Source organism: Plecotus auritus (assembly GCF_963455305.1).
Source record: "Plecotus auritus genome assembly, chromosome: 4".
NCBI classification, from domain to species: Eukaryota; Metazoa; Chordata; class Mammalia; order Chiroptera; family Vespertilionidae; genus Plecotus; species Plecotus auritus.
In genome coordinates, this window is record NC_137775.1 from 20,325,586 (window position 1) to 20,341,380 (window position 15,795).

The window sequence follows — 15,795 nt, forward strand, 5'->3', positions numbered from 1 at the left end:
ATGCTCAATCATGAGGACCTTGTGTCTAAGAATTAGTATGTCTTCATAATTTAAAATTTCTGACATCTTGTTTAAAGTTGAACCTTTGTGAAAATTAAATTAGTTTAGCATGCCAATGGCCACCCCAAAATGCTATTCTACATAAATGGGGGGGAAATCAAGATAATGTATTTATCCAGATTTTTATTATATACTTACAACACTTACACATACACACAAACAGAGAGAGACTTTTTCTCTGAGGAAATTTTGAGTCAGAGAATGAGAGACTGATTTGTTCCAACCTAATGACACAGGATCTGGCACTGTATTTAGACCTCATGCTCCAAGATTTTATTTTAATTTTAAACAAGTGTTCCCACACAGGGACTAAAAACAAAACAGGAAAATGTTGCTTAAGTTTTCCTTTGTGCTGTTGTCATGTCTTTCAAGTGTACTGATTGTTCTGTCCTACCCAATGTAGGTCAGTTGCTTTTATTCTTATTTGAGACTGAGGAAGAGCATTTAGTTTCACGATATTTATTTTTAGTATTAACGTATCATTTCCCTCTCTCCCTATAATTTGAGGTTTTAGTACTTCCTTTAAAACTTGATTTTTAGAGAGAGAAAGAAAGAGAGAGAGAGATTTATTGTTCCACTTATTTATGCATTCATTGGTTGAATCTTGTATGTGCCCTGATCAGAGATTGAACCTACAACCTTAGCATAGAGGGGCAATGCTCTAACCAACTGAGCTACCAGCCAGGGCCTAGTACTTTCTTTTTCGTAGAATTTCCCATAAGTATTAATTAATTTTTTGCACACCAGTGAATGATTTTTACTTATTAAAGTAATTAAGTATTAAACCCATCATAACCAATTTTGAATATTATGATGTTACTAAGACTTTAGGGATTGTTGGTTCTTTTCATGTTAATTGATGCTTTAGCCTTTTTGGACATGTTCTAGTTCTGGTTTTGATCAATGTAGAGCTTTGCTTCTATTTATATGGAAGATCTCTGCTGATATGGATCAATGCCAGGGGGTGTTAATCAGGTCTGAGACTCTCTCTTGGCTTAGGGCCACTAAGTGGCCCTCTATGCTATAATATAGCTCACACCTGTTCTCAGGGAGCCTAGTCACCATCTGATCTGGTGGTTGGTCCTGTATGGTGACTTTCAGGCATGTTAAGCAGTTTACCCAAGGAAGTCTAGAATGGATAAAACTAGTAGGATAAATACTACCCAAATTCATGAATAAAATCCAAGAACTGGGGAAATCAAACAATATAGATAATTCCAGAGGAGCGAGAGCAGGATAATGAAGAAAAACTGAAGTTAAACTACTGGGGTTAGTTACAGACAAGGTTGGAATGGAAGAAAGGCAAATAAGAGAATAAAGGGAGGGTGCATGGGTAAGGTTTTCTCACTAGTGCTGAGCTTCATGATGCAAGAAATCTTCAAGCAGTGACTAGATGACCCGCTGTTACTCATTCAACAGATGCTTACTAAAGCCCTCTTCTGTGAGGTAGTGTAGTGGTACTGAGCTCAGCCAATGCAGTAAGACTCAAATTGGAACATATCCTAGCTACATGAACTTAGCCATATTTGTTAAAATTTTTATGTGTATCTCTTTTTTAAAAGGAGATAATAACAACAACCTTATGAAATTGTTGTAAGCATGAAATGAGTTAATGCTGAATGATTTATTTATTTATTTTTAAAATATTTTTATTGATTTCTGAGAGGAAGGGAGAGGGAGAGAGAGATAGAAACATCAATGATGAGAGAGAACCATTGATCGGCTGCCTCTTCCATGCCCCACACTGGGAATTGAGCCTGCAACTCAGGTATATTCCCTGACCGGAAGTCTAGCCGTGACCGCCTGGTTCATAGGTCAATGTTCAGCCACGTCAGCTGGCATTGCTAAATAATTTAGGACACAGAGATCACATGCAAGAGTGTCTAATATTCAATGAGAACACAGTAATAACCACTATTGATCTTACGTGCCAGGTCCTGTATATTGCACAGAAACTTCTGAAATAGCTATGACGTTGGAATAGATGACTAATGATTCTGTTCTCTTAGTCTGTGTCTGGTTGAGGCACACCCAAAATAAAATTTGGAACAGTGCAAATGTGTGAGGGGAGCAAGAAAATCTGGTGATTTCCCCTCGTGATCTATTCTGAAGCTATTTCTCTTAGATTATTTCCTGCTGTGAATTACAGACGATGTTTATACCCCATATTGTCTTAGGTTGACGGCACAAAGATTTAGAAATGACATCTGCATTTGATAAAATTTACATGAGAAGCTCCCAAAAGAGATTGAGAAAACATATTTGACAACACTTCTTTTATCCCTGCAAATATTATATACTTTACCTGGAGAAAGAAAAACACAAGCAATAAATGAAACATTTTCAACTTGGAGTACTTTTTAAAATTATCATTTGAAAATAACTTTAAATTTTAAAATAGATTTAAAATGAGCTCCTGTGTGTGTAGGTCCTTTTAGAGAAAAGAAAATGGGTAAGGATGATATTTGTATTTAGAAATGATTTTCTCTTTTTAGAAATATCAGGACTTAATTATCATTGTTGCTTTTATACATCATGACCAGTGGGAATGATACAAGATCTTCCGTTCAATTATGATGGATTACAGGTCACCCATCTGGGCATGTTCTATGAAACTAACCTAGGCTCAAGGGGCTTAGAAATAAATGCTTTGCTGATGGCTTTGGCTTGTATGAAGCAAGAAGACCACCAGAGCTTTTTGAAAAGAAAGACCATACCAAACTTGAGGTGTTGAGAAAATCAAAACCCCTAAAGCATCTATGACTTCACTTCTATTTTTGATCTTTTCAAAAAACTTAGCCTTTCTATGTGTTAATTTCATAAAAGTTAGAAAGCATGCTTCATGAAATCTGCTGTTGGCACAAAAATAAATAACTTTGATATAAAATGAAAGAGAGAGAGGGGGACAAGGATGCTCTTATTTGACCAGGAGAGACGCTGCACAAATCTTTGAAACACAGTATTTTAAGTATTTCCACTAGGAGAAAAGAAAAATAAAAACAAAAAGACAAATAGTCTTCAAAGAGAACTGATTTTCTTATTACACTGCAGTTTATTAATGACTATTGTTTTGACAGTGAAGAATATGTTTAAATATTTTATAGAAGGAAAAACTTTCATTCAGGAATGACAAAGGCAAGAATTATAATTCTAAAAAACAGAAGAAAAACAATCTAAGTTTTAGGGACAATGGGGCCATGTGGGTGTCAAAAGTGAAATACCACCTTATAGGAGTGTCAAATACCTGTTAAGACTAAGCTCAGGGTAGAGTTGTCAATGATACAGTCCTATTTGTTAAGCAGTTCATTAGATTGATATTTCCTGTATTCTTGGAATAAGGAAGTTAAGGTCACTCATAGTCCTTGATATTTTATGAATTAAAATACTACTTATTAAGCAGATCAGTAATCATTATTCATGGAGGAGAAGTTATTTTAGTTGGGTTTGTACACTTCTAATGAGAATGCAATATTTATTAAGGACTTTCCAAATGAATTCAGTGCATAAAAAGAATTTATTTCCAGATCTGGTAAGTAGGAATATTGAGGCACCAGAAAGAATGTCTCCATTTATACAAGTATATTGCATTATTTTTATCTTCAGAAATGATTCTACTAGTGTCTGAAGTACTTTTTTGTTTATTTTTCCAAATATTGGGGCTACCGAGATCTCCATAACATGCCCCTTTAAGTACTTGAATTATTACAGCTGTAGTGAGATTTAGTTAATTATCCTATATAATAAAAGGCTAATATGCAAATTGTCCCCTCAGGAGTTCAACCAGGAGACCAGAAGTTCGATTGCTTGCTAGGATGTGTGCTAACCACCAAGGGGTGGTGAAGAACATGGCGGGAGACCGGCGGCAGGGAGCTGAGGAAGTGAGGGAAGAAAGAGATGGGGAGGCGGGGAGGTGGGGAACTTGATCAGCCCTGATCACCGGCCAGGCCTAGGGACCCTACCTATGCAAGAATTTCATGCACCGGGCCTCTAGCGGTAAATAAAATTCATGCCAAAATTCTTGTGTGCATCCAATCAATGGAATTAGAAATATAGGTAAAATATATTTAAAAGTATACAAAGTCAATTTTTGAATAATATATAAAAATTGGGAATATTGATTGGGGAAAGGAGTTAATTTGCCAGAAGATCTATCACAGCTATAATATTTGGACACTGATACTGATTTATTCATTCAGCAAGTAATTATTGAGAATTTACTATGTACTATTCAGTTTATTGAGCACAAGATATATTATAAATAAGGCAAAGTTTCTATTCTCATTGAACTTACAGTCTAGTAGCAGACACATGCAAGTAAACAGGCTATGATAATAGAGGAGCTCAGAGAATTCATAGGAAGAACTTCTGGACAGAACATGGGCGTATTCATGGAAGGAAGTAATTGACATCTCAGCTGAGGACTAAACGCTGTGTAAAGTATATCTGTGCAAGTGCAAACAGTGCAGACACAGAAAAGGTGCTTGACAATGGGGCCCAGAGGTGAGATAAACCATGACACAAAAAGAGGAAGTGAGCCCTGGATCGTTTGGCTCAGAGGATAGAGAGTCAGAATGTGGACTAAAGGGTCCCAGGTTCAATTCTGGTCAAGGGCACATGTCTGGGTTGCAGGCTCGATCCCCAGTTGGGGGCATGCAGGAGGCAGCCCATCAATGATTCTCTCTCATCATTGATATTTCTATCTCTCTCTCCCTCTCCCTGCCTCTCTGAAATCAATAAAAATATATTTTTTGAAAGAGAGGAAGTGAAAATGATTCAGTTATTTCGAATATACTAGGTGTCCAATAAATATTTTTGATTGAATGGGTGATTGATTGAATAAATGAATGAATAAAAAATATTAAAGTATGAAGAGGCAGACCAGAGATAAAGCTTTGTATGCATGTGTTTTAAGCCTTCAGAATACTTCATTTTCTGGATGTGCAAAGGAGCAGTATTTGAATTAGTAAAAATAATCATAAAAATAACAGCTGTTAGTTTGGAGAAAATAAAATAGGAGGTGTAGGAAAATGCAAAGAGAATTTTAATAAACTATGCCTGATATCACTGAAAATAATGGACTGGAAAATATTGATTCTGTAATACCCAATTTCCTCATTATGGCTATAAAATTTATTGGTTAGGGAAATATCTAGTGTGAAATGTTTAAATATTTAACCTGTATTTTAAATGACATGTTACTTTTATTATTATTATTATTTTAATATATTTTATTGATTTTTTACAGAGAAGAAGGGAGAGGGATAGAGAGTTAGAAACATTGATGAGAGAGAAACATCGACCAGCTGCCTCCTGCACACCTCCCACTGGGGATGTGCCCACAACCAAGGTACATGCCCTTGACCGGAATCGAACCTGGGTCCTTTCAGTCCGTAGGCTGACGCTCTATCCACTGAGCCAAACCAGCTAGGGCTAACTTTTATTATTTATCTTGTGTATTTTTATTACTCATGCATTAATATTTAGATATGCATGTATTTTTATATTTGTAAGACTTTTAAAATATTCCATTGATTTGAAAAAGTTTAAAAAATTGCAGTGGAACTTTTCTGATGAGGTAAGGAAGGTTATTTTTCAATAACTATTCTGTTACATATAATAAAACTAATGACAGTCCATAAAGATGATAACATTTGGTAAAAACTTTTTCTTCTAGAAGCAAGGTACTCTGTTAATTAGCTTTATTGGTAGTTATTGTGTATCCATAGAGTTTAAGAAATTTGCTCTATAATTTTAATAAGCTTATTTTTATGAACTCATGCAAATAGTAGTACATCAAATTTATAGATTGGACAATGAAATAGCCAGAATATGATTTGCACAAAGAAGGAGCTAACCAATGGGTAAGGTTCACTTTGGTCTGCTTAACAAAATTAATTTGAGTAGTTCTTAAGTTCAAATAAAATGTCTTATAACTGAGAGAACACATTTATGTGTTCTTCTTAGCTGAAAATAGCCTGTCAAAATGGAACGTTGGTGTAATAGAGAATAAAGTTAACTAACGTTTAACTAATATTAACATGCATAGTAGACTTGGATATAAGGAAATCATGGGTCCAAGCTGTTAACTTCCTAATTTTCTTTAAATCAACTTAACTCAAAATTCTTGGATAGAAAACGGTATGAAGGATTACTGACTTTAATTTCATTTTGTGGAAATAACATGCTCAAAGATTTACTCATATAATTACAGAAAAAAAATCTGATTAACTCTATGAAATAGCTTTTTTAAGTAGAAAGCTAGTTGAATTTGCTAAATAATTTGAAATAGATGATAATGTGAGCATTGCAAATCTGGGAGGGAAACATTCTGGTCAAGGGACCCCAAGTTCAAAAGCTCTGAGGGAAATGAGGAAAGAGAAAAGTGCCAAAGCAGGACTGCATTTGAACATCAAGAAAACAAAAAACATGACTGCAGAAGAAATATGCAACTTTAATGTAGGCAATGAAGATATCAAAATTGTTAAAGATTTTGCTTAACTTGATTTGGTCATCAATTTAAATGGATGCTGCAGCCAAGAGATAGAGAGATGACAGAGAATCAGAAGGGCAGCAGTGAAAGAACTAGGAAAGATCACTAAGAGCAAAATGTGTCATTGGAGCCCTGACTGGTTTGGCTCAGTGGATAGAGCGTCAGCCTGGGGACTGAAGCGTCCCAGGTTCGATTCCAGTCAAGGGCATGTACCTTGGTTGCGGGCACATCCCCAGTGGGGAGTGTGCAGGAGGCAGCTGATTGATGTTTCTCTCTCATTGATGTTTCTAACTCTCTATCCCTCTCCCTTCCTCTCTGTAAAAAATCAATAAAATATATTTAAAAAAAAAATGTGTCATTGGAGATCATCCACACTCTTGTATTCCCAATTCCTATGTATAGATGTAAAATTTGGACACTGAAGAAGGAAAGAAAAGATTCTTCTGAAATATGATGTTGGAGCTCTATGGATACCCTGGATTACCAGGAAGATGAACAAGTATGTCCTCAAGAAAAGTGAACCTGAAACTTTGCTAAAGGCAAAATTGACAAAACTAAAGCTGCCCTGCTTGGGCACATCATGAGAAGGCAGGGTTCTTTGGAAAAGACAAGAATTCTTGGGTAAAGTGAAGGCAGCAGGAAAAGAGGAAGACAACATATGAGATGAATCGAGTCTGTAAAAGCAGCCATAGGCCTGGGTCTACATTGTGGACCTCACTTATTCATAGGGTCACCAGGAGTCAGAGCCAACCCAACAGCATGTCACACACACTTGAGTTGGAATGGACCTCTTTTGCTATGGTTCACACTATTTTCATAAACTTGCTGGCCATCTTTTAAAACTCTTTCATATAATCTATTGATGAAGAATCTCTTTGCAGAAATTGCTAAAGATCATCTGGCAAGCAGAAGTAAAAGAACATAGACCAACTTGCAGCATGAGTGAAAGTTGGCTTTTTTGGGGTTTCCAATATTTTAAATCATTAATAATTAACTTGTGATTTTTATTTTAAGGAACACTGAAACTAAATTGATAGAAACATTTACTAAAAAAATTTTTTTAAATCTGCTCTATTACAAGTAGACCATAGGAAGTTAGGTGTGGTAGCATGAAGACCTGTTCTGATCCTATTGTAGTGCCCAGGCAGAGGATGATGAAAGCTTGGGCTAAGATGGTTTTAGAGAAGTGTTTAGATGCTGCATATATTTTGAAGGTAAAGCCAATAAGATTTTCAGACATTTCAGATATAGGAATAAAGAAAACAAAAACAGTCAAGATGACTTAAAGTTGTTGGTCTGAATAGCTGAAAGAATGAAATTATTTAGTGAAATTGGGAAGACTGTTGGGATGAAGAGCAGGAACTCAATTTGAGATATAAATTCAAAATACCTATTAGATAGGCAAATAAATGTGGGCAAGAAGGCAGTTAAATTCTACATTCTGACCTTCAGGGGAGAGATTGGGTCTGGAGACATAGATGTGGGAGACATAAGTATAGATGGTACTTAAAGCTGTGAGCATTAATGATATCACTAAGTGAGTAAGTGTAAATAGAACAGAAGAAAAGACCAAAGACTGAACAACATGGCACTCCAATATTAGAGTTAGAGAGGAGAAAGGGTGTTAAGTAGTGAAGGAGATAGCCAGTGAGGTAGGAGGAAAACAAGGACAGTGTGGAGTCCTGGAAGTAGATGGAGTGTTCAGTTGTTTCAAATGCTATTAGTAGGTCAGGTATGGTGAGGACTAATCAGTCATAATTTGAGGGTTCCTATTGGTGATATACTGTATAGCCAGTGCCAGAGCCTTTGCCCGGTGCTAGAAACACGATGACAAATTGTTGTGTTGTCCCCTTTTCCTAAGATTCATACAGTTTACCCCCTTTCTCCAAATATACGATTTTTTTTCCTTTTCACACAGAGTAAAATAAAAGTTATTTGGCTCATTTTTCAAAGTTACTCTCCATCTCTGAGATACTATCTAATAAAAGAGTAATATGCAAATTGACTGTCACTCCAACACACAAGATGGCTGCCCCCATGTGGACACAAGATGGTCGCCACAAGATGGCCTGCAGAGGAGGGCAGTTGGGGGAGACCAGGCCTGCAAGGGAGGACAGTTGGGGGGGACTAGGCCTTCAGGGGAGGGCAGTTGGGGGAAACAGGCCTGCAGGGGAGGGCAGTTGGGGGGGACCAGGCCTGCAGGGGAGGGCAGTTAGGGGTGACCAGGCCTGTAGGGAAGGACAGTTGGGGGCAACCAGGCTGGCAAGGGAGGGCAGTTAGGGGAGACCAGGCTGGCAGGGAAGGGAAGTTAGGGGTGACAAGGCCAGCAGGGGAGGGCAGCTAGGGGCAATTGAGCCATCAGGGGAGCAGTTAGGCGTCAATCAGACTGACAGGGGAGTGGTTAGGGGGTGATCAGGCTGGCAGGCAGGCAAGCAGTTGGGAGCCAGCAGTCCTGGATTGTGAGAGGGATGTCCGACTGACCATTTAGGCCTGATCCTGGTGGGATTGGGCCTAAACAGTCAGTCGGACATCCCTTGAGGGGTCCCAAACTGGAGAGGGTGCAGGCTTGACTGACGGACATCCCCCCACCCTGTGCACGAATTTCATGCACCAGGCCTCTATTAATATCATATTAACCATAATTGTATTTAAGAGATTCCCACAAATCTCAATTACTCGTTTACATATACACCTATATATTATTTGGCTGCACCTACATATGTGGATTTTATTGTTTTATCTCCTGGGGACACCTTACTTATAAGTTGTTTTACATTTTTAATTGGCAAATTTAGAGATTACAAATTCAAATGGGATTTTAAAATGCTCTAAGGGAGCACACTACACATACATTGTCAACTCCATCTACTTCCACTGCTCAGTTCAAAATTTCTAATACTTATTAATGATTTTTAAGCAGCCTACATTCTCCCATCTATGCACCCACTCAAGAAATTTGTATAATTGGTCAGGGTATTAGGAGTATAGCTATTTTAGAAATCTAAAGCAGTTGTATTAATATAATTAGAAAAACATCATAAGGGACAATTATTCATACTAGAAATCTGATTATTTGCTGTGTAAACCATTTTAAAATTGTATTCTAATTATAGAAGTAAAAATGCTATAGAGTTACAAATGTTTCTCCATCTGCAGTTGGAAATGATGTGTATAGTATGATTATACTAATAAAAACAGAATTATTTGGATGAATAGAGTGTAATATTGATTTGGTCATTTGGTCATAAACAAGGTATTTTCCTGCGAAACTAATTTCAAAGAAGAGTGTAATTTAAAACTCTACAAGATCGTTTGTTAATCAGGCTGATATTTTCAGTTGGAATGAATTCCTTTGACAGAATGAACATACACCCACCAACATGTCTGTAATAGAAATCATTTCAGAAGATTCTAGACTGCCACGGACTTCCCGCAGCCTCACAGCAAGGCAGTGGCGGTCTTGAGGACTGACACTTTTCATCTTTTTGAAGATAGACACCCTCCAGTTGTCACCCCACAGGAAACCAGGAAGTATGCTAAGCTATCCAGAGGACTTGGAATTACACAGCATCATGTCAGTGGAAATATCCTAGCCAATATTATGATTTATTTTGAAGGGGAGTGAAAAAAGAAAATAAAAAAAAGTGATGGAAAGAAGCTGCTCACAACATGGCCAAACAGCTGGCTGGTTTTATAATCCAGAAACAGCTTGGGACTAACTATACTCACAAGCTCTCTTGGCAGAGTAGCTTGATGAAAATACCAAAAGCTGTGAGAAGTGTTCTTTTGCTGAATCCTTTATGTGGCTATCATATGGTTTATTAACCTAAATGAGAACATGTATACCATTCATTTTAAATTTCCCGTGTGTTTCAAAGAGGGACTTACTGATTTTATGTACAACCACAAATAATGGTTAACCATAGAATAAACACCAAATAAACCTTAATAATTTTCAGAAACTTTAATCCTAGACATGCAGTGATTTCCTCCTTTCTTTCAAATAGCATTTTTAGGAGCACTCAAGGGAGAGCTTGATGAGACAGAAATTAAGCATGAATTCAAGGGCACTGGTGATTTTTTGGATGCCAAAATTAATCTCCAAGGGGAACTAATTTTAATTGCTTCATGTATCTTTTTATTCATCCTTTTAACATTTAATTGATACCTTCTTAAGTAATAGAAACTACTTAAACACATTCTGATTTACTCGCTAGATGCCAGAACTGTGGAATATACAAGATCCACTTTACTCCTTTAGATTTTTTTCTTGACATTAGAGAGAAAGTATCCAGTATTTTCAGATTCAGTATATTTAGCAGACCTTGAATTCTATCATCTTCAAATGTGGTAAATGAATTTATTCTTTACTACATATCCAAGGTAGACTCAATTAGCTGGGACATTTCATATTTTTATCATGAGGCATTTTGAGCTTATGCTTTGTGACATCAGAATTAATTTCTCATCTCAGAGTTTACTATATTTATTTCTCTAGTGACTCAGTAGTTTATTGGCAGTCAGTTTGTAAATGCTCTCGGAGATTATCTAAATGCAGGATGTTCAGAATGGAAACACATACTATTGCCTCTCCTGTCAAAAAATGTAATTAACACACATGATATATGATCTTGCAAAAGTGGGTGAAAATTCCAGTGATGACCTCAAGTCACAGTTTCCCAGTACATGCATGGACTGTCGTGTTCCTGGACAGCTTCTGGCCCAGCACAAGACTCCTTTCTTCTTGCATTCCTGTCTCTTTAGCCTCCTGTGCATGCATGCACATACTTGGGGCTGGGGTGCGGGTGAGGGGGTGATTCAGTCCAAAACCTACCACTCAATTAATTTTATTTAACAAGTTTGATTTGATGTAATTTATTGCATAGGCAATAATGCATTTACAAAGTACAAAAAGTGAAAGTACTTTTTCCTATCAGTATATTGAGTTGCCTCATTCTTTTTTTATGGTGTACTAATTCAGTATGTAGATATTTATTTAGCCAGTTGCACATTGATGGATATTAGATTAAAAATTGTATGCATTTGTAATTTTTTAAAAAATATATTTTTACTGATTTCAGAGAGGAAGGGAGAGGGAGAGAGAAATAGAACATCAATGATCAAAGAGAATCATTGATTGGCTGCCTCCTGAAGGCCCCACACTGGGGATCGAGCCGGCAACCCAGGCATATGTCCTCAATGGGAATCGAACCATGACCTCTTGGTTCATAGGTCCACACTCAACCACTAAGCTTCGATGGCTGAGCTGCATTTGCTAAACTCACTTTCATAGGGGTTTATGCCATTTTGCACTCACACTTGTAAGTATATGAAAATGCTTATACCTCTTCAGTCTTGCCATCAGGGAGTATTATCAATATTTTGGGGTTTTGATCACCTGAAAAAATGGAAAAAGTTTATTATTGTGGATTTAATGAACAGCTCTCTTTTAAATAATTGGTGAGGTTCACTATCTTATCAAAAGTTTAACAGCTATTTTTATTTTCCTTGAATAGTTCCCTTGTATATTTTGTCTGCTTTCTGTGTTATATTGTTGGTCTTTTTCTTATTGGTTTATAGGAGTTCTTTAGGTATGAGGGAAAAAATATCATTTATCTGTAATAGGCGTTCTTTTTATCTTATCAAACTGATTTATTTCTCATTAAAATGTTCTGCTATTGAGAAATGCTTGTGAGAGCATGTGGGATTCATGCACCTTTGAAGGATAGTTTCTTTGCAATTTCTCTATTTTGATTTTATTAGATTTTATTTCTTTTAGTGTCAATTGTGCTAAATTATTTTCCTAACAAATCTACCATTCCAACCAAGTTTTCATGTACTTTCATAGTCTGGGTTATACCTCTGATCTTATTGATCTAGTTACTAAAAAAACCGACAACAAATGAACAACTGATTGAAATCTCTTACTGTGATTGCAGATTTGTCTAGTTTTCCTTGCAGTGTGTCATTTTTTTTTTTCTCTCTATATGCTAAGGCTCTATAAATAGATACTTTCAACTTTAAAATGATTTTAAGTACTTGGTAAGTTTCTGTTTTTGTCTATTTTGTAGTGTTTTTTTTTTTTTTAAACCAAGTTTTTTTGTGTACCATATTCTTAAATAATTTCAGACACAATAATTTTCAGATAAAGATTAGTGATTTAAAAATTTATGGAACCCCTAGAAGGTCAAGTAGATGCAATGCCTTGGAATAGAGGATTATGGGTAATTACAATATATAGAGAACACCTAAAATGTAAACAAATATATTGCATATACATGTGTTAAAAGGTCCATAAAATCCCCCAATTAATTTATTTCAGTAAACATGAAGCTGCCTAATTAATTAGGAGTAGAGAGCCTATCTTGATTTTCCAAAAGAAAAAAACACACAGATATTTAGTATTTGGTGAGCTTAATCGTTAAATTTTTTTCTCACATTGTGTAGATTCACATCTCTTTGATCAACGGGAGACCAAGTGCAGATGACCCTTCTCCTGAACTGCTGGAATTCACCTCCGCCCGCTATATTCGCCTGCGGTTTCAGAGGATCCGCACCTTGAATGCGGATTTGATGATGTTTGCTCACAAAGACCCAAGGGAAATTGACCCCATTGTCACACGAAGGGTAAGTTATGATGGATCATGTAGGCTGTGAATGATATTCCACCCTTCTTTTTAATCTTCTGTTAAATAATTTTAAAATATATCTTTCCATGATTTGTAGCAGTGGTTATCAAAGACTTTAAAATTTGGTAGACCTTTTGTTCAAATCTAAGCTCAGCTACTTGTTAGATGTATAACATTTATCAAAGTTTTTAACATTTCTAAACTTTGATCCTCTCTTTTGCAAAATGAAGATCATAATGCCTAGTTCATATTCTGATTTTTGAGAACTAAGTTTTGTTACTTTGGGTGATCAGCACTATTATAATTGGCTTTGGGGAGTTACTGTAGGAAATTGAAACATTTTTGGCTACAATCATTATTAAGAAATACATTTTATAACATGACTAGTATACACGCATACACACACACACACAGCAATAAATCATAAACCTTAACATGCACAGAAGCGGCTGTTGATATTGTGAAAATGCAGGTTCTGATTCAGGAGGTCTAGGGCTGAGTTGAGAAACTGCACTTCTATCAAGTTCCCAGTAATGTCAATGCTGCTGGTCTGTGCACCATTTTGTCCAACTAAATAATTTAGTTTTATTAATAAATCAAAAGCCATAGTTTAAAAAAGTACTACTTACTGTAGGGAAAAACTCATTTTGTATATTGTTTTATTTTCATTCCTGATAGAATATCAGAAAAAAAAATGCTTATAGCATTCTTTCAACAAATCTTTGAAAACAGGAGCTAATAAACTGGAATTTATGTGTCTGACCAGTGGAGGTTGCTATGAGCCATAACTGTGCTTCTTCCTATCTATCCCCCACCACATGCACTGGATTATGTCACCTCCCTTACACGCTGTTACATAACCAAACATTATTACCAAGGGGGGCAATTCAGCTATAAATCCATAAAACAAATCCATGCTAAGAGAATATCTATTGTGTGACCAGAAGCAGAGGTAAAAAGAGCATTGTAGGAGAAACTGAGATTGTGGAACAAAACTCTTAGTTCTCAGATGATCTTCCTAAGGTCAGACTATTGCCAACAATTGCTGAAACATTAGGCTGAATATTGAAGGGCAATGCTTTTCATGGTTCATGAATACCCCTCATAAATTTTCTCTTCTCATTACTTAATTTACCCTTCCCAAATCTCTCCATCATAAAATAACTTTTAAAGTTTTGTTATTCCCATACAACACATGTTTCTTGTATTAGTGCCCCGTATTTTCTAAACCTAAAATAATTTTACCATGTATTATACATCAGCCTATTGTAAATTATTTTATACAGAAGTAATGATTATTTTATGGTGATGTTAGATTCTTGTTTTAAAAAATCCCTTTTAATTTTAATTTCAGCATGACTTAAAAATATATAACGAGAAAGACTAAATAATTTTGAAGGGAAATTTAATCTTTCTTGACAGTATATCTATCAGAGGAGGGAAAATCAATGGCAATAAATGTGTTTCTTTTATCATCTTTTGAGAAGGCAAAATAGAGGTTGGGGTGCCCATGTATTATTTAACATTCATTGGACATGAGCCTTTAAAATAATGCAGTAAAGTTCAACATTTATATGTTTTTTGAAAGTAATGTTAAGTAAACATTACATGTAAATTTAAATATATAAAACAGGGACATTGAATTTCAGCTCCTTTCAATGACTCAAAAGTGAAGCATTATACATTTATATTTAAAACAGATTTCCCAATTTAAAAACATCTACAAAAACTACTGCATCAGCTTTGCAAGCAAATATCTCTATTTGTATCTATATTATTATGTGATGAGGTTAGTGAAAAGCAGACTTTTAATCTAAATTTCATAGCAAGTTTCATAAGTTCGAAGTTCAGGTATATCAAGTGAGGTGATACAACAAAAATATTATAAAAGATACTATGTATAAACAACAAAAGCAAACAAAGAAAAAGAAAAAAAGTAGATGGAAAGGGAACTTTGTCATCAGGGAATTCAGATTTTTGTTTACCTACTTATTTTCTCTAAATCTGTTTTTTTTAATGGGAATGATTAGAATAATAGAACTATATGCCACTGCGATGGTTATTTGGATTGCATATGATAATGTGAAGTACTCTCAATTATAAAATATTTCATATATATTAATTAAAATATAAAACATAATTCAGTTCTATAATTATAAATAGTCTTTGAAAAGCTGGGTAGATTTAGGGACATAGCCCTATCCTAAATTTAGATAGGGAAATAATTGCGTGGGCTTGTTAACATCCTAATGAAAAGAGGCCACTGTTCTGCCCATCTAGTTTACTCCTCACATTGTTAGCTCAATCCTGCAGTTAGTCCCATTTCACTTCCTTCTGTATATGTTTAAGAAATGTATTGTTAGGAGTACATTCCCCTGAATTTGCTGATTCTTTTCAAATTCATCAAACAAAACAGTCTCCATATGGTTCATGGATACTGAGGTTTCTCTAATGACAATAAAAGAGGTTTTCTTGCAAGAAACTAAAACAATTTTAATGAAGAATTATAACAACTTGCCCTCAACAACAGATGCTTCAGCATGGACTTTGTACTGTCTGTGGGAAAGACATTTCTAACATGCCCACCCAACATAAATTAGAGGCGTTCTTTCTCTG

At 35.7% G+C, this 15,795-nt stretch overlaps 1 protein-coding gene across 2 annotated transcripts in view; it reads left to right on the forward strand.

Moving 5' to 3' along the window:
- The window catches only part of LAMA2 (laminin subunit alpha 2), a 519,987-nt gene that overhangs the window by 190,566 nt on the left and 313,626 nt on the right, over positions 1 to 15,795 (forward strand). For both annotated transcript variants that reach the window (XM_080664727.1, XM_080664728.1), the window contains exon 5: positions 12,998 to 13,177. In XM_080664727.1, coding sequence (XP_080520853.1) covers positions 12,998 to 13,177 — 180 coding nt within the window. The remainder of the gene's footprint in view (positions 1 to 12,997; positions 13,178 to 15,795) is intronic.